General features: G+C 42.2%; 1 protein-coding gene across 28 annotated transcripts in view; it reads right to left on the minus strand.

Annotated features, from left to right (window-relative positions):
- rimbp2b (RIMS binding protein 2b) overlaps nt 1-19562 on the minus strand; it is a 140569-nt gene that overhangs the window by 16724 nt on the left and 104283 nt on the right. For 18 of the 28 annotated variants that reach the window (XM_054772085.1, XM_054772084.1, XM_054772078.1 and 15 more), the window contains 10 exons: nt 17218-17369; nt 12739-13404; nt 12440-12589; nt 10067-10234; nt 7998-8756; nt 6274-6382; nt 5673-5798; nt 2952-3133; nt 1068-1236; nt 896-958 (listed from right to left, as the gene is read on the minus strand). In XM_054772085.1, the coding sequence (XP_054628060.1) occupies nt 896-958; nt 1068-1236; nt 2952-3133; nt 5673-5798; nt 6274-6382; nt 7998-8756; nt 10067-10234; nt 12440-12589; nt 12739-13404; nt 17218-17369 (2544 nt within the window). Of the gene's footprint in view, nt 1-895; nt 959-1067; nt 1237-2951; nt 3189-5672; nt 5799-6180; nt 6383-7997; nt 8757-10066; nt 10235-12439; nt 12590-12738; nt 13405-17217; nt 17370-19562 lie in introns of those variants that run through there. The other 10 variants (XM_054772096.1, XM_054772090.1, XM_054772097.1 and 7 more) reach the window with 7 other exon arrangements.

Below are 19562 nucleotides of genomic sequence, written 5' to 3' on the forward strand. Positions count from 1 at the left end.
TCTCTATTATAAAAACAGTGGATCCCTGCACATTTGCGATTCAGCATTCCCTCAATTTTGCGTGTGTTTGGTAAATTTGTATTTAATTTTAATATTTTTCCTCCAAAAATGGGCCATCTTTTTCACAGAAAACACATCTCATTTACCCCAAATCGATCATTTATAAATATGCGATAATACAGGTAAAATGTACAGCACAGATGTACGACTGTTAAAAAAAGCCCAGCCCACAATTTTTACATGTTTATGTCTTTATGCCTTTATGTCTTTATTCGTCAAGTGCTGAGATTTTACACATTGTTCTGCGGCCTTTGAACGCACCATAGTTGTGTTCTGAGATGCAAGTGTTTGGAAGCACTCGCTTTGACAGTCATTATCATTCATTAGTGGTGAGTATCTACAGTATACATTTTCTACTTTACATGTGTTTAATAAGTGTGTGAGGCATATTTAGGGTTCAAACCCGGGTTGTGCCGCGAGTGAACAATGGCAAGTGACGAGAGAAGGGGAGGTTTCTGGAGCCGAATCTAATCTAATAATTCCACTTTTCTACTTGTATTGCAAACGTTCATCTGAAATCGGAGAGAGCCAGAGAATTTGAATGGAGGGCATTGAGCCATGTGTCAAAAATACATTTTTATGGATGTATCAATTACTTGATGTTTTAAGCCATTTGCTAATGATCCTGGATTATAACCACGACAAAAAGTGGGGATCCACTGTCAATTGTTCTTCTCAGTTGGAACACATTAGGCGTTGACCATCAAATGATTGTGTTTGACCTTAGATGTTTCACTGTATTGCAAGAAAAATAGCTCCCAGTAGTTTTTAAAGGGGGACAAATAGTTTGACGTAAGAACAGCAAACAAAAAGTAGAAGAGGACAGGACACAGACCTCGCTTGGACTTTCTGGACCTGCGATTTATTAACCGTCCATCTTTGAAACGGTCGCAGTTGACTTCATAGGAAAGCATAAAATCAGAAATAGGTGTGAAGAGTAGTGCAAAAGGAAAGGGAAAAGAGTGAGCAGCAGAGAATAAATCAAAAATGATGTTAGACTTCCTCACCTAAATTCTCTACAGGAGTGTTAAGTGGCAGAAAGCCCTGTTTGAGGAGTTGCCCCATCATGTTATCATCCTCTGTTTGGATCTCAGAGACCATGTTACAAGGGATCAGGCCCACTCGATCTCTGATTTCTGCTCTGTAGAAGCCATCCGTGTCTTTATTGCCAAACACCTAAAGGGATGAGCACATGTTAGGGGAAAACCAGTAGGAACAATTCTTCATCAAAGATGTACTTTGAGGCTATGAAGTATTTTAACAACGAAAGAGATTTGATCATTTTACCACAATTGGTTTGAAATAAATATCCAAGATGTGGGTTTGAAATAAATATCCAAGATGTTATTGAAGTGGAGACCTACAACTTGAATCAAGAGGTTTCACTGAATATGGCATTTTGCAATTAGGGGTTAGAGTCGATCCATCCATCCATCCTCTATGCCGCTTATCCTCAATAGGGTTGCGGGTATGCTGGAGCCTATCCCAGCTGACTTTGGGCGAAAGGCGGGGTACACCCTGGATTGGTCCCTAGCCAATCGCAGGGCACACATAGACAACAACCATTCACACTCACATGCATGCCTGTGGAAAATTTAGAGTCTCCAATGCATGTTTCTTGGAATGTGGGGGGAAACCAGAGTACCCGGAGAAAACGCACAGGGAGAACATGCAAACTCCACACAAAGATGCCCAACGTAGATTCAAACCCAGATCTTCCTGATCTCCTGACTGTGTGGCCAACATGCTAACCACTAGGCCACCGTGCGGTCAGGCTGGCCAATGATTAGAAAATTTTGATCAGATTAATCACAGTTTTCGAATTAATTAATCATGATTAATCACCATGTCACACTATGCTACCTTATATTACCTTATCATGTTATCTTTTCTATGCATTTTAAAAGCAAAGAGTACATTTGGAATACAGGAAGTGAACAAATATATTGCAATTGATTGAAACGGATGGAAATAGGATTAAATAAGCTTTGCTTCTTCCTACTCCTTTTTGGACATGTAGAGCAGTAAATTGTACTATGTGATGTATGCCAATGTAACTTGTGTGCATGTTCAAAATAAATTAAACTGTTTCCATTATCATGTCTGATATATGCCCATTTTTACTGTATTTTATTGAAAGAGAGATAAATGAAAGGGCAGAATTAAATATTTTTGCATGTGTTAACAGCGCCAAATTAACTTAAAATTTAAATCAAGTTAAAAGATGGCACACATGTCTGAAAATCTATTTACCTAACACTTTAATAGCAGAATATTTGAATCAGACCTTAACTGTGTTGTTATGAGCAATGAGAAGTTGTAATCAAAGATACCACGTCATTTAAATGAATTCACATGCTTTGAGTGAATTTTCTGGGATTGCAGAGCACACTTCAATTTAGCAAATTGTAGTTCCGCATTAGGAGTTACAAAGTGAGTGATAAGAACATCCACTTATTGGTTTTCATTGCATTTCTGTTTATTTAGACCACCCATACACGCATAATAACAACTTTGTTGTGATGTTCGGAGTGTCCGTGAACGCATGGACGTGTTTAGAGACGGGTTTTTTTGGAGTAGGAGATACATACATGGCATTGGAATTGCACTGTTGTTGATGTGTTTAGGTTCGAATAAAGTTATATAAGAGCGTCAGACACTGTGTGACTCTGTGGAGAGCTACACTGTGCTGCCGTCTGTCGTCATAATAGAGAGCCGTGGCTTGTCATGATGTGTGTGCATTAATTACGCAAAAAAATGTAATTAATTAACGTAATTAATGAAATATATTAGTTACCGCCGTTAATCCCTAATATACAGTATACAGTGTTTGGTCTGGAACCAATTACCTGCGATAAACAAGGGACGACTATCTAATAGCTGTAGAATACCTTGATGATCTGGCCCTCCTTGAAAGGCAGCTCCTCATCAGCGGCATCGGGGTTGGGAGACATGGACAGGGGGTCGTAGTCAAAAAGGGCCACAAAGACACGAGTCAGCTCCTCCGGCTCCGATTCCTCAAAGTAATCGGGAGAGCGGCGTCCTCGCCCTTGCCTGCGTCCACCATAGCTGTCTGAAACAGAGAGGAGGCCTCTGCTGCTACTACCGGCCTTAAACAGCCACGCTGGCTGTAGAGGCAATGAGAGCAGAAGATGTCTGTTTGTTAGAGCTGACGGGGGGAGAGGGCGGTGACATGCATGTGTGAAAAAAGAACCAAATACTTTTAGACTTCGAATTTGAAATCAATCAGAATTGGAAAATAACACAAAATGCTGCTATTTGGTTCTTTGTTCACGCTTGCTGAGCTGTGGGAATGACATCACAGAACACGTCAAGCAGCTTCTGGGTGAAGGAAAAAACGAATGAGGTGCAGTATGAGGAGAAAACAAGAAGCACAGCACGATTGTTCATTGCTGTTTCACTGCCTTATATCTCACAGAGGCCCAGTCAAAAGCATGCTTTGCTGGGTTTCGAAAAAAAGACACAAGCATTCCTACATCCAATGAGGGTAATGTCATCATGCTTCTCACGCATCTGCAAACAACAGGACGATAGAAGGGCAAAGGGCAGCAAACACCCCTTCCTGAAGGAGAAAAACCAACCCCAGTGATAGATATCAGGGACAGTGGCGGGGACGGGGGGGATGAACCTGATATCAGTTCCTCATGCTTCTCGTGGATCACCATGTTAAAGGTTTGAATGGCAGAATAGTAAATCAGAATAATCAGTCAGATATATCGCGCCAGGTAATGAAATGCAAAAACTGCTGTTGGTGAGAACAACCTTGATGGCGGCAGAATCAATGAGTGACTCTTCCCAACAATGCATGAACACCATAAGTGGTGTGGGAGTGTTTCTCTTTAAATGCAATGGAACCTCTGTAGTCAAATGCCCCTGAGATTGTCCAAAATGCTCTGTAAAGTAAATAGTCTTTTACAGTGATACACAATTTCGGAGTTAGAACCATTCATTGATGATGTCATGCAAGCTCAGCATACTCAAGGATGAACAACATTAATGCGTGATGCTGATCGACATCATTTGTCCATTGTGTTTTCTGCTTTGGTCACTTTTTTCAACACTTATGCAAAAGAGGACCAGCCTTAACAAATGGTTGAAAAACAAGAGTATTCACTGGAAGTTATATACACAGTGGAACGCCACACATTTGCAATTCAGCATTCACGACGCCGCAAGTTTGCAGATTTTTGGTCCAAAAAAAAGTTTTTTGAATTTTTATTTTCTGAAAATAGGCCATTTTTTCTGCAGAAAATGCATCTCATTCACCATAAGTCGGTAATAATTCGTAAATACGTGATAATACAGGTCAAATGTACAGCATACATGTTCCACTGTTAGAAAGCCCACAATTTTTACATTTGTCTTTATGCTTCACTGATAATATTTTTTAGTTAAACTTTAACATTTCACACTTTGTTCAGCGTCCTCGAACGTACCATAGTTGCGTACTGACTGAAGCAAAACTTTGTTTGGCTACGGAAGCAATAGCTTCAACAGTAAATCCAGTCTCAAAACCTTGCAGCGAGGTCAACACAAGTTAATATATGAATATATGAACACGGGTGTATCAATTACTTACGTTTTTTTGCCATTCACTGGTGCTCCCACAATGTAACCCATGTGAAAAGCGGGGATCTCCTCTTTATACAGTAGTTATATATATTATTTTTACACTTTACCATTAACTGTGTGACAATTAAGTTAAAAATGCTGATGTGCCAGGTTTGTCCTCAATGTTTTAGTATTAATAGTGATTATTTGCCATGGAAACAATATTTGAAAATATTTTCAAATAAAACAAAGTAGCATCTCAGCGTGAATTGGATTAGACCATAGAGGTTCCACTGTAAACTAAAAAAAAAGCCCATGCAGAATTAAGAGTGACAAAGAGGCACCAGGTCCAAAAAAGAGGGAGTAGATTGATGAGACGTAGGGGTAGATAAGGAAAGGCAGGGTGGGCAGGGGCCATTTTTACACCAAGCGGTACAGTTCAGTTGAATGTGCTATGGTACAGTGTGAAACACTAAACTAATCTGTTAGCATTGTGTCACTTGATACCAGCATGACAGTATAAGCTACTGTACATATATGACGTGGTCATGAACACTGTATTGTTAAATGACATTGTCCCATTCTGTGAAGAGTCTCTGTCATGAGATGGGCAGCAGTGTGTCATTTATTCAGTTAGGGTTAGTTATTTTGGGACATTTTGCAACTTATGACAAAAAAAAGCACCAAAAATTTGTGCAGCAAATTGAACTACACTGTACTGCTTTGTGGAAAGAAGGCTCTACATGGTATTGGAAATAGAATGAAGGGTGAGCAGGAGGAGTGGGAGGGTTGGTGTTTTTGGGATTACAGGAGCAAAAAGAGGGAAGGGTCTTCATTCTCCAGCAATGGGAAAAGTGAAGTGGTCCATCTTTCAAGTCTTTCCCTGTCTGGTTAATCAATTGCGCTAAGTTAGATGAATAAATCAACTGAGTGTCCAGCAGAGATCTCAGACTGCCATAATAGCACTGTGGTGCTATGCCTTTTTCTGGCGTTGTCAAGTTGAAATGAAGGTCATCTTTGAGAGAAGCTGCGCCACATACCATATTGATCCTCTGAGGACAAAGATGGCCATATCCTTCGCCGAGCTACACTGCCATAGTAAACATCCTCCTTGACGGGTGAGAGGTTCCCCTCACTCCCCTCACTGTTACTGTCCATGGTGATCTCTACAGAAGACACCAATCACAACATTATGGTCAGAGATTCCCCATACGCTCTCGCATACACACATAGCTCCATCACATGACCCACTCAATCATGCTGGAACAATAGGATGATGAAGTTGCCCTGAGGTGTGGGGGAGAGGCGAAACAAGGCAACATAACTCACTCTTGAGTCATGTAAAACAGCAATGCTAACACTATTGTGGGTTGGATGTGGAAACATGTAAACGCAGACTTAAGGGCATAACTTTCCTGCAAAACTGCGCATGAACCTTTGGCTGGTCCAGCTCATGATGATGGACATCTAAAAGGTGTGCAGACACCTGACATAAAGGGACTACGTGGTGGTTAAAGCGCTATGGAAGAGATGTACAGCTCGGCTCACATGGGAAGGGAGAGACATGGTATTGATCGCAACAGACATCAGTAGCCCTCTGGGTGGGGATGGGATGTCTCCTCACTTGGCGACCTCACTAACCAATGGAGGGGATGGGCCGTCGCTGAGGGGGGGTGCCTATGTGAACCGGCCTCCGCCCTGAATGGTCCAGACGGTCAGTATTTCCATGTGATGGCGAGTTTCCGATGATCTTTAGAGTGAGAAAAGACAAGCTGTTAAAACAATAAACCCACAATATGGGAAAATTATAAGTATTAAAAAAAAAAAGAACACTCCCACCCCCAATTCTGTCAAAACAACTAAAAAGCCATAAGAGCAAATGGTTGGTTGCATTTGTCCTTAGGAAGGCTAAATTATAGAAAACACAACCATAAAGCAACAAGAAAACAAATCAATCCCCAACACAGCACCATGAATTGGGGTTAGTAGGGCCACATGTTCAGCTAAAGACCATTTGTTTAGTTTGGTTTGTTCTGTGCATGTCATGGTAAGATGAAACAAAATAGAAAAGAATATTAGTCAAAAAAGTGTTGATCATAATAAAAGTCAATTTTTTTGTGTAAAGTGTTAATATGGAGGGTCTTAATTAGTAACTACATGAGGGGAAGGAATGGATGTGCCCTCATTGTGTGTGTTATGTAATACGAGATATGAAATGCTCCAAGCACATGGTGCTGGTGCAACAATAGTAACACTCAACAGAAACAGAAACGAAGGAGGTGGGGGTTGGGCGTGTGTATCCACATTTGCCTCATACACTGTATATGCCGATCCCAAACAGGTTCAATGGGTGACATGTCTGGTGAGCATGCTGGCCACTCAAGAACTGGAATGTTTTTAGCTTGCACGACTTATGTACAGATCCTTACAAAATGGGTCCATGCATGATCATGTTGCCACACAAGATGATGGTCATGGTCGAATGACACAAATGTTGTCCACAAGTGGTTTTATTGATGGCATTTTGAATGCACAGATACTGTGAGGAGATCATGGGGCTGTTGTTGCAGCATGACAGTGCACGACCCCATGTTACAAGGATCTGTAAGCAATTCCTGAAAGTTGAAGTATCCCAGTTCTTGCACGGCCAGCATACTCACTGGACATATCACCCATTGAGCATGTTTGGGATACTCTGGATCAGTATATACAGTATATGGGGCAAATGTGGTCACACAACCCCCACCTCCTGCGTTTGTTTTTGTTGAGTGTCAACCCAAGGCACAACTGTACAATAATCATGCTGTCTAATCAGCATCTTGTTATGTCACACATGTGCGAGGTGGATGACTTATGAATGCTTACTAACACCGATCTAGACAGATTTGTAAACAGTATTTGAGAGATAGGCCTTTTGCATACATAGAAAATGTTTTAGATCCTTCAGCTCATGAAATTTGGGAGCAAAAACAAAAGTGCTGTGTTTATATTTTTATTGAGTGTATGCCTTATGCAGCTAGCAGATGAAGATGGAAAAGGTAAACAGAAGCTTTGCTAGTGCTGTCGTTGAAAGCGGGCAATTGTCCTTAAAGACATGACAAGTCAGAACCTTTTAAAATGGCCTTTAGGTAAATCAAAGTTTGGCTGTATAAAAAAAGGAAACCACCGGTCAGTCATAGAACAAGCAAAGTAATGTTCACAAAACAAGACATCAAATTAGACCGACCATGAAATGTAACCATAAAATGCAAACATCAACTCAAAAGAAAGGGACTAATCATGAAGAAAAAAAGATGACATTAAAAAAAGAAAAATGGCTGCAGCTTGCTGATTGTAAAGTACAGCAGAAAGCGTGAGTCACACACCAGCGCCTGGTCCCAGTGGAGCCTGGACAAAGAGTGGGCTCTAGCCTCCCTGTGAGGACTGTAATAGACCCTCTCCAGTTCGTTCAGCCTGCCCTCACTCAGGGCACCCTCCCGGGAGTAGTTCCGTGATCCAAAGTGTTCTATGTTTCTAAAGTCACCTGTGTGGACTGACTTAATAGAGGTCAATGGAATGTCAGCAAACTCCTCCTCCACACTGCATTGGCGTGTCAGAGTTCTCTTGCGACCCATGGCTAGAGCTCGCCTTTCTACTGGGCCTTCACAGTGGATGACACGTACAGGTCCCCGCATGGGGGTTCCATAAGTGTAGTACCCTCGATGACCTCTGCCCAGGGATCCTTCTTCTTCACTGCCACAGTCCAAACCACTATCAGGACTCTTGGTGTTCTGGCGGTTGGGTCGTCCCAGAATACGGTCCTCTGGGTTGTAGTAGTAGCGGATGTCAGCAAAGCGAGGCGAAGAGCGCTGACGCTGCAAGTGCCGGAGGCTCTTACTAGAGGTGATTTGATTGTACTTGTGACTGTCATGGGGGTACGGCCTCCGCTGAGTATGTGGCGTTCCTGGCCGACCACCATCTTCGAAGCACAGACGCTGGCCCATGTTGTCCACAGCGTCTGACTCCTCCTCCACCTCAGGGATGCTGTGGAGCCGCTTGCTCCGGAGCGACTTGTGTTTCACTACCTCCCTATGGAGGTCCCAGCAGTCTCTTTCCTCAGCGAGGTCCTGCCGCTTGTAGTACGCCTCCACGAGGCAAAGTTCCACATGTTTTCACAGTTCAGTTCACAAGGTTCAGTTTAGCGTTTCGGAAGGGGAGTTGACACGTTTTTGAAGGTTTTAACACAGGCAGGAAAGAACACATTGTGTGAATAGAACAAATGGGGGGAAAAGACAAAATAAAGACATAATTAGTTATTTGTGGCAATGTAGCAACACATGCAGTCTCATTCCGTGAAGAAGAAATGACATGCTTTGAGCAGGAATCTGTGAAAAGATGGAGCAAAAGCTGACAAACTGGGTGTGGACACAAAGGTTAATTGTGGGTAAAGGGAAATTTTTCTCATGAAAAGTATGAAATGTAAAAAGAAAAAGGAAGTTGTGCAAAAAAATGGTTAAGGGATACAAAAAAATAATACTTCTTTAAAAGATAGAAACTAATGAGAAAATGAGGGTGTTGAAGAAACACTTTACATATTACACACACTTACGGTACATTTGCAACATTATACAAACATTCCATTTATGCAGCAACAGACAACAATAAACTACCTCACCCTTGTGAAATTCTAATTTGTAATGTCATGTACATACAAGAAGAGGGTAGGTAATTTACAACAGTTATACACAAGTAGATGGCAATGGTAAAGCAGTGATGAAAATTAAACGCAAAGTATATACACAGATGAATAGGTAGGTCACGGCATTATACATTTTTGAGTGTAAATATGGAACAGTTTCTGATTTTGTGGTAAGTCCAGCAGCCTCTAATATAATTTTTCACTTTGACGGCTTTAGGTCCACACAGAACAAGTGAAGACAGAACAGTATTTATAACATCTACACTCTCAGTAGTAAAAAACAAACATTTGGACATGACAGACACAAACAAAAGTGAATATTTCCATTTAAGTGCTCACTTAAATGAGATTCCCAGGTGTACTTGATATGCTATGACCCTCTGAAACTATATTTGATATCATCTTGCTTAATAGCACAATGAAAATGCAATGCAAACCAGAAATGCACCTTTTTTTGCTATACAGACTCCAGTCTGGCATGCTGTACAGCTTTTTATAGTACACACAGCCATTCGCATAAGTTCATACTTGAGTGCATTAAGCAGTGCTGGAGGGGGAGGTGATCAGGTTTGGAAAATTCATTAAAAAAATAAAAACAAGGCATTAGCATTTAGCCAGGCAAAGCCAGTGGACCTGACCTTAAAAAAACCTAGAAAGGTGATGATGACCACCTCCATTTATCTACACTCCCCCTTTTTCAAACCATTCCTCTGTCCTCCCCCGTGTCACTACAGATTGAAGGTGTGCACTAGGTACCTTTAGCGAGTTGTGAGAGTTGATGCTCCGCCTGCGGCCCTCTTCCAGTTGCATCTCAGAATAAAGATCTTCCTCGTCCTCCTCCATTATGTCGGACAAGTCTGACCCGCGGCTGCTCTCTGTGTAGTACTCCTCACTGTGGCTGTAGTGGTGGTGGTGGTGGTGGTGCTAAGCAGAAATAATCGAAGCAGAGGAGCATAATCTTAAATGCCAATCAACATGTGTGAATCCAGTTGGCTCAAATTTCTGTCCGTACAAAGAAACCAGCACTTGCATTTAAGCACATAAGCCTTTTCAAATTTCTGTAGTGGGGAAAATCTATAGTTATAACAGGGTTTCTGCTAGAATTTTGGAAGCTGTGGTGGTTGGCTGCATGGGAGGCTGCTGCGTCGTGCCGCTGCGTCGTGCCACTGCTGTGGCAGGATTTTTCTTTTAATATTTAAATTTAGGGTCAACATTAGGGTCGTTTTCACAGGCTTGAACAACAAATGCATTAATGAACTTTAAATGCCTTTCTCTCTGCCTTTTCTTCCACTCCTTATCTTCTTTAAGTGCCAACAGGGCAGACATGTGATGTTTTTCAAAATAAAGTGTAGTGAAACGGTTTTATAATATTTGATAGATATTTTATTTCGAATTAATTGTGGTCAATATGTAAATAATAGGTTATGCATGTATCTATATAGCACAGGGGGGTGCTCACACTTTTTCAGCCTGTGGGCTGCTTTGTCCCAAACATGACCTCCTACTATAAACATACACAATATATATATTTATTTATTTATTTTATTTATAAATATGATTATTTATGTACATGTATATGATCTAAATGATCTACCTCTTAAAACATACAGCATATATAAAATCTAAGCGGTAAACTACGCTACTACTCTAAATACTAATTATTAGTATTGCCCATTCACAGTTTCAAAGTTTACAGGTCATCATCATCGTTGATATCATTCAGTAATTTACAGTTCAAATCAATATGGCAGTAAAGACAATTACACATAATTCCTCAATAGTTGTACATAAACTGAGTAATGTCAGTGAAATTAGCCATGTAGCGTTCATCATGTTTTACGTCCAGTTAGCATTTGCTATACAACATTAGATACTGTATACGAAAAACTAAAAGGATTATGCAAATGACAATGCAGCCGTATTCAAGGCAACATATTAAAAAGCTTTCAGGAATGTGCACATTTTCCAATTCATTGTGAAATAGTAGTTTCACAAACAAACTTGTAGAAAAACACATTTCTATGGTAGAGTTCATGGCGCAAAGCGCAGCCATGAAACAATTGCCTTTTTTTTCTCCATACGTAGGCGCTACAAGTGAACGGATAACTTTTGTTATAGATACAGGCATTTTACTGCTGAGCTAGTTTATCCGTAATCAAAATAATAAAGATGAAAGTTGCATTATCCTTGTGTGGCTGCCGACGTCCACTTTTTTTATGCCGTGGCACAAGAGCGAATCAGGAGGGGGCTTAATGTCAGCTGACTGATGTCATATGACATCTACGAAGTGATAGTTATGATGTAGGTGACACGTGACCAACACTACCTTTGCAATCACCGTAATGGTCACCCCTGTTATAGCATATACACCAGGGGTCACCAACGTGGTGCCCGCGTGCACCAGGTAGCCCCCCACGACCACATGAGGTGCCCGCAAGCCTGCTTTTCATTCAGGTTTTCAGTTAATAATGAAAGAACAGGAGAAAGAAATGCATTCTGAAATAAAAAATGTGAGTTGTGGACACCAGCATTTTGTTAATGTTCTGGTAAAACAAGCATATTTGTTTTGTTTGGGTTTAAAATAAGCTCTGAAAATTAATGTTACAAAAATGAGTAGCTCTTGGCCATTTTCATTTTGTAAAAATAGCTCTCACAAGGAAAAACGTTGGTGACCCCTGATATACACTATGTCCATTCATACACTGTATTATTAACGTTGTTTTCACCTTAAAAACAAAAAACATTTCCAAGGTGTGGCGGCTTTTATTGAGCTGTGGCGCACCGCCACAATCCATTACATGTAGCGGAAACCCTGCATAACTCCCCATGCAGCTTTGTGCACTAAAATGATGTAAATCATGATACTCCTTCCAGTGATACACACGTCAGTTGGTTGCATAAAACTTTTAGAGGACACTTACAGTACACCAGTTCTATCACTCTATGCTTCAGCGTGGTTATCCCATTAATAAATGGTAGAGGGAATGACCTGTACAGTATATGACAGGTACCTGTATGGTTCGGTGCTCATACATGACTGTACCAAGTGTGTACATGGTACATTTACACTCATCAGACAATCTGCACTTTAGCTGTCAAGCAAAGTGAGTGTACCCTAAGTGATAATACCTGTCTTCCCAGTTCAGAGCCTCTAAGGAATTCATCCACAGAAGCCCCTCTTCTTCTTGCATGAGGAGAATCATAACCATCTTCCTCCTCATCAGAGTTAAGTGGATGCAGTGTGTTTCCTCGCTCGCTGAAGATGTTCCTCTTCTCCACCTGAGAGAGAAATCTTTTTTCAGAATGCAAGTGGATCCTAAAAAGTAATGTGATTTAGTCTTAACATTTCCCAATTTGGTTTCTCTTCTTGCCAGTAGTTCAACCATTCAACTGATAATTGTTTTGCAGATGATACTTTCTTCTCATACCCTGTTGCTTTCAGCAAACACTCTCTGTGCAGCTTCCCTGGCCATGGCCTTAGCGATGGTATTGGGAATGGGGACTCCCTGAGGCTGCGGCAGGATCCTCTGTGGAGAGGGCGATCGCCGTTGTTGGAAGGGCGGGGGCTCCAGATTGGGGCCGCGCATCAGAGGCAAAGGGGATGGGGAGCGTTCCCAGGGCGCGCCTGGCCGCATGCTGGCCTCGTGCTCTTTGGTATCTGTCTCTCTGGCACTTAGGAGCGATTTGGACTTGGGCACAGGCTGGCGCTGGAACTGAGACTGCGGGTGAGGAGGTTGGTGACAGACGGGCTGTGAGTGTGGCTGTGCGTGGGGCAGAGTATGGGGTTGAGCTCGAGGAATAGGCTGCACCTGTGGCTGCGGGTGATTTGGGGGATATGTGGATGGGTAAGGAGGGTGAGTTTGAGAGAGAACTGGATGGGTCGGGGCGTGGGACAAAGTGTTAGGAGACCCCGTGGTTCGGTGAGAGAGGCGAGGCGAGCCCAATAGATTATGCGGGATGACCGCCACAGGTGAGTCCTGGGACTCTCCTTGTGTTGATAACGTCCTTACAATGACCTCCCTGGCTTCCAGGCATTGGATCCTGTTTAACTCCACCGTCACATAGTCTGCTGTGGGGTACAAGACCTCTGCTATCTGCACAAAACAACCAGAGTCAATTTCTCAGTTGATTGATCTCACACAAGTACATATTTCATACACAAGTGGTCCTCAGGTTACGAACAAATTCTGTTCTTAGACTGTGATGTAAGTCGAGTTTTAATGTCACTCCTAAGTCACTCACACTGTACATAGAACACATGAAGGACACCTCTTTATACCTTCTTAAAATATTGTCCCTGGCTAGTCTGGAATAATAACCTCCTCTTCTCCTCTCAGTGAAGTGAATCAAGTACTCGATTCACTTGAGTCAGGTGTCACACCGTGCATACGCAAAAAAATCCTCACACGGAGACTCCCATAGACGTATATACACACTAAGCAAACACCTTATTGAGATGGTTGGCCCGTTGCGGCGATATATTTTTTATGTAGCTCATCTGCCCCTTAAAGGGATAGTTCGGATTTTTTACATGAAGTTGTATGTAGTCCAATAACAGCGACTTACCCCCCACTTGGTCTCCTAAGTCTAGTTGTGGTCAGATTTCCGTGATGAAGAACATAGTTACACTTAGTTGCTGGGGACAATTAAGTCAAGAGTTTGGCTTTTCAAAACAATATGCGTTCAAAAGATTAATACACGCTTGGCGTTATATCTGTCTCCCGTTCTATCCCTGTCGCCTGTTTGTTCATGTGAATGCGACAAAGACACTCACATCTTCTTCCGCTGTGGAACACATACGTAAACAAGATGGCTGTGGTGCTCCGTCACGGAAGTAGATGCAAGCGTCTTTGTGACATACACATGAACGCACAGGGGACAGTGCGCAGGAATAAGGAGGGAGACAAATATATAACGCTAAGCGTTTTGTGAAGTCTGATTTTTGTGATGCAAATGCATTAATCTTTTGAACGCATATTGTTTTGAGAAGCCAAAGTCTTGACTTAATTATCCCCAGCAACTAAGTGGAACTACGTTCTTCATCACGGAAATCTGACTAGAACTGGATTTAGGAGACCAAGTGGGGGGAAAGTCGCTGTTATTCGACTACAATGTTGATGGATATGTCATACAACTTCATGTAAAAAATCCGAACTATCCCTTTAAGGGGCAGATCTGCCACATAAAAAAACGCCTACATCTAGCATTAACTTTTCCAAACTCAAAACAAAGTAACGGCAGCTCCAATATGTAGCTTAACCTTTTGGTAGTGGCCTGAGGCGTTGAGAGCGTGGCGCTGACGCACTGCAGGCAAGTGTGTGGTGAAGCTAGTCTTTAGCCGGCTAGTAGCTAGCCAGTGTGGTGCGGCAAGGTGTCAATATGCCCGTAACGTAGTTCGATTGGTGTAATAATAATAACAATGTCGCTGTAGCTTGGTTAATATGCACGTCACTAATATGTAAATGGAGTTTTGTTGGCGTTTTTGGAGTTTTTTTCGGAAGGCTTTTGAGGTGGAAGACTGGTTTCACCGTGGGAATCCACGGTATTATGTCACAGCATTATGCCACCAAGTCAGCAAATTCTGTTCATAAAATGATGTTATAATGCCCAAATACAATCACAATCAATACAATCAATCAAATACAATAAAATATTTTTTCAGCCTTACCTTTCCCGTTAGATCTTGTTTGGACTGTAAACCGGTTGGTATGCAGAACATGATTAGGCATCTTCCTCTTTCTCTCTTGCCACATCGTCAACATATGATTCAGCGCGCAATGTGATGTCTATGTCACCCGAGAAACTCGCAAAGCGCAACAAGTCCAGCTACCCAACTCACTAAACCCGTGAGCCCACGTGAGGTTCATGGTTCACTTGTCGGCACCCTCATGCCGGTGTTGGCGAGTGAGTTTAGGTTCGCGAGTGCCCGGGTTCTTCGAGTGCTCAGCTCGGCTTGGCGTTAGCAAGTGAGCAGCTCGAACAGGAACATAGAAAGTGTAAAGGAGAGTTGATCTGAGGCAAGGAGCAGATCTGTTGCTTTTCCCGGTTGATGCACTCCAAATGCAGTTAGAAGTAACAGTTGCACAATTAATGCCATGTTACCTGATTTCCATTTAGTGCGAATTCTGGTGTATAAGTTGCTACTTTTTTCTCAAACTTTGAACCCTGCAGCTTGTACGCCGTGATACTGATTTACTGATACTGTTTAAATATGTAATTTGGAAAACGCTATTACCATGATAGTCCATTATAAGGACAAAAAAGAGTTCAGGAAACAACCAAAACACGCTGAGAAGCCACCATTCTTGGTGTTTGCTAACGCTGTCGGTGGCGTTGCACACACTTGAGTGAGAAACCTCAATCACAGTTTATACTATAAGCAAATGTAAAACATTGTTGGATTTTGAATTATTCAATCAACACCATAAATATACCGCTAAGATTGCAAAGACTGTCATGATGAATGAAAACAAAAAGGAAATGTAACATATAAAACCAGAGACATACCTGGATCCACGAGAATCTTAGATGGTCTTATAAAGGATTCTATGCTTCAACTATGAATATATTTCATTTATAAATAAGGAATCCTACTTTGCGGAAATTCACTTTTCTCGATCGGGTCTGGAACCAATTGACCACGATAAACGAGGGACGACTGTTAACACCTTTTACAACTACGTGTGAAATATGCCCATTTTTACTGTATTTTATGAACAGAAAGATGAAATGACAGGACATCAAATGTATGTATCAACAGCTCCAAATGAATTGAAAATTTAAATCAAGCTAAAAGATACCATGTGTGAAAATACATTTTTTAAATTATTATTATTAACCTTTATTTAACCAGAATAAAAACTCACTGAGGTTACAAATCTCTATTTACCTCACACTAGTTTCTTTAATAGGAGCAGAACATTTGAATCACACTTCAACCGTGTCGTTATGAGCAATGTGAGGTTGTAAATTACCATGTAATTTAAGTTGAATTTACATGTCTTGAGTATACATGTATTTTCTGGGATTTCCGAGCGTGCTAAATACAGCAAATTGTACCTCCGCAGTCAGACTTACATTAGTGAGTGATAAGAATATCCACTTATTGTTTTTCTTTGTCTTTCTGTTTATTTACATCATACATACACGCATAATAAAGATGTTGTTGTGATGTTCGGCGTGTCTGTAAATTCACCTCCCGGTCATCTAGTGACAATAAGGAAGTGTCGTTCCGAGGCTTCATGGACTAGAGACCTGTTTGTGAGTTGGCGATACATATATGATGTTGGAATTGCACTGCTGTTGATGTGTTCAGATCAGAATAAAGTGATAGAAGAGCGTCACAATGGACACTTCAGTGTGGCTCTGTCTTCTGTCATAACAAAGGTGTGGCTTGCTGTGATGCATTTAATTATGTTACAAAATTGAACGTGGTTAATGAAATAAATGAGTTACCACCGTTAAAGCGCTATTTTTGACAGCCCTCCTCAAAAGCGAAAGGAAATTGTCTATACATATACAGTGTATATATATATATATGTATAAAACATTTTAAGCGGGATACACACGTAAAGATTTGTAACATTTCAACAGAGTTTTGCAGCCTGGTGGTCAAAGAACAACCTGGCTCTGAAAACCCCACCCCCTCACTCAATATCATCGTCGAGTGTGTGGACAGGGTCCAGACCTTCCGTTTTCTTAGATAATTGGGCCTTAGCTGATGCTGGTCAATAGGGAGAATTAGGCTCAAAATCGGCCATCTTATCTCTACATGTGTACCCAGCTTTTGATGCTATGCATTCTAGCCTTTCCTGGCTGGATATCATCAGTAGTTTATTCCTCCAGAGAATTACTGAGCATGACTGAAGAATTCAGCCTTGACATACAACAATAAAAACATTTGGTACCTTTTGTCCCTTTGTGCATACAGCATAGCCTATTACATTGGCACCATTGGAGGTTCCCGCAGACGTCAGAGGCGGGGGCTTCCATCTGACCTGCAGAACCCCGGGCGTCTGACCACACTGGACCTGAACCTCCTGTGGAGGGTGGGGGGGTCCTGGAGAGCAAATACAGAAGAATGAATATTCTTTGAACACAACATATTCGATTTTTTTTAAGTCATGAAACAATAATCTTTTTGCAATTTTCTGACTTGATAAAAATTAATTGATTTGATTACTGTGTGTCGAGTAGAACTCATGGGGACAAATTCCACAGACCATAAACATTTCAATGACGTGGTAAACCTTGTTTGTGGGATTCCCTGGAAAGTGATTGCTTAAGGGTGGAAAACATCAGCGGTGAATCTGCATGAAGGGGGAAGTGCCCTGTATCTGTGATGTCCATGCCAGTCCTCCACCTCCTCCAGCTCCACCGGGATGACACCAAGGCGTCCCCAGGCCAGCAGTGAGACATAATCCCTCCAGTGTGTCCTTGGTGTTACCCCGGGGCCTTCCATGCATGGGACACCTCACCAGGGAGGCGTGCAAGAGGCATCTGGACTAAATGCCCGAGCCACGTCAACAGGCTCCTCTCGATGTGAAGGAGCAGCGACTGTACTGTGAGCCCCTCCCGGATGACAGCTCCTGACCCTATCTCTTAGGGTGAGTCCAGCCACCCTACGGAGGAAACTCAGCCGCTTGTATCCCCGATCTTGTTCTTTTGGTTACGACCCAAAGCTCATGACCATAAGTGAGGGTGGGAACATACTGTAGATCGTAAATCGAGAGCTTTTCCGTGCGGCTCAGCTCTCTCTTCACCACGACGGTCCAGTGCAGCGACGGCATTACTGCAGACGCTGCACCGATTGGCCTATCGACCTCACGTTCCAACCATCCCTCACTCGTGAACAAGACCCTGAGATACTTGAACTCCTCCACCTGGGACAGGACCTCATTCCCAACCCGGAGAAAGCAATCCACCCTTGGACTCGGATTTGGAGGTGCTGAGTCTCATCCCAGAAGCATCACGCTCAAACTGCCCTAGTAAACGCTGAGGGTCACAGCCCGATGAGGGGGGATTCCGTGTGGCATTTTTGGGCCCGGCCCGGCCCCACCAGCCCCTCCCCCAGGCCTGGCTCCAAGAGTATCCCATGTCTGGGCGAGGTGCGGCCCCTCCTCTTGCGTTTTATTCATAAGGTCTTCTGAATCACTCTTGGGCTGGCCCATCACCTAGGACCTGTTTGCCTTGGGAGACCCTACCAGGGGTATATAGCCCCAGACAGCATAGCTCCTAGGATCACTAGGGCACGATAAGGTGGTGATTCACAGAGTGTTGTTGGTTTGGTATTGTCAGTGCTGCAAGGAGCGTCTCCACATATGCAGCACACAGAGATTAGATGCACTTAGCAGTGCGTGTCTATATGAAGCTACACCAGACAAAACACTGGACTGGCGGCTATAGCTGTTCTAAGATTCTATTTGTGCTTCTGATGTTTAAACTATTCTTGTCAGGGACCACAAATCGCTGCTCTGAGAACAGAAATGTGTGTTAAATAAATTATTTAGTGCAGCTAAATAATAGGCAGTGAATTTATGGCAGGGAACCGGAGGCTACATTGACAAATCTTCCTTTTTTTGTAGAACGCACCAGTGCTAAAAATGAATCCAGTTACTTGTTTGAGGAACGTGTGCTGAGTTTGAAAGTCTAACTCATTTCACTTAGACACTGTCCTTTTTAATGACAGTCACTCACCTGATACTGAGACTATTTTCAATGCCTCTAATTAAAATGTTCAATGCACGGTTCACTTAATGAACTCAAGCAGGTTCTCTTATCAGATGCCAACAGAAAAAAGCTTGGTGTGACTTTTCATACAATGCCTTCCTTATTTGTCCCCTGGTGACCCTCTTTTCTCTTCATTTTGACACTTCTGTACAACATGGTGATTGTAAATAATTTTAAAACCTGCTAACCTATCCTTAGAAATGAAATGTTATTCCCTTGAAGTAAATACATCTCACTTCTGATTGTGTGCTTGTATTGTATAAACCAGGGGTCCCCAACCACCGGGCCGCGCACCACGTGGTTCGGCCCCACCCACGGACCGGTACCGGGTCGCAGGAAGCTTTCAGGTGCAATAACAAAAAAAACACTGAAAAAAATACATTTTTAAATGACTACATTGGATTTTATGTAAATGCATATCAATTTTGGAGATATTGTCCATTATTTTATTAAAAAATTAATATACACTTACAAATCCTGTAGTTTTTGCATGTATATGTTATGTGGCGACCTGTCCCACTTT

The sequence above is a fragment of the Dunckerocampus dactyliophorus genome, chromosome 4, assembly GCF_027744805.1.
Source record: "Dunckerocampus dactyliophorus isolate RoL2022-P2 chromosome 4, RoL_Ddac_1.1, whole genome shotgun sequence".
Classification (NCBI taxonomy): Eukaryota; Metazoa; Chordata; class Actinopteri; order Syngnathiformes; family Syngnathidae; genus Dunckerocampus; species Dunckerocampus dactyliophorus.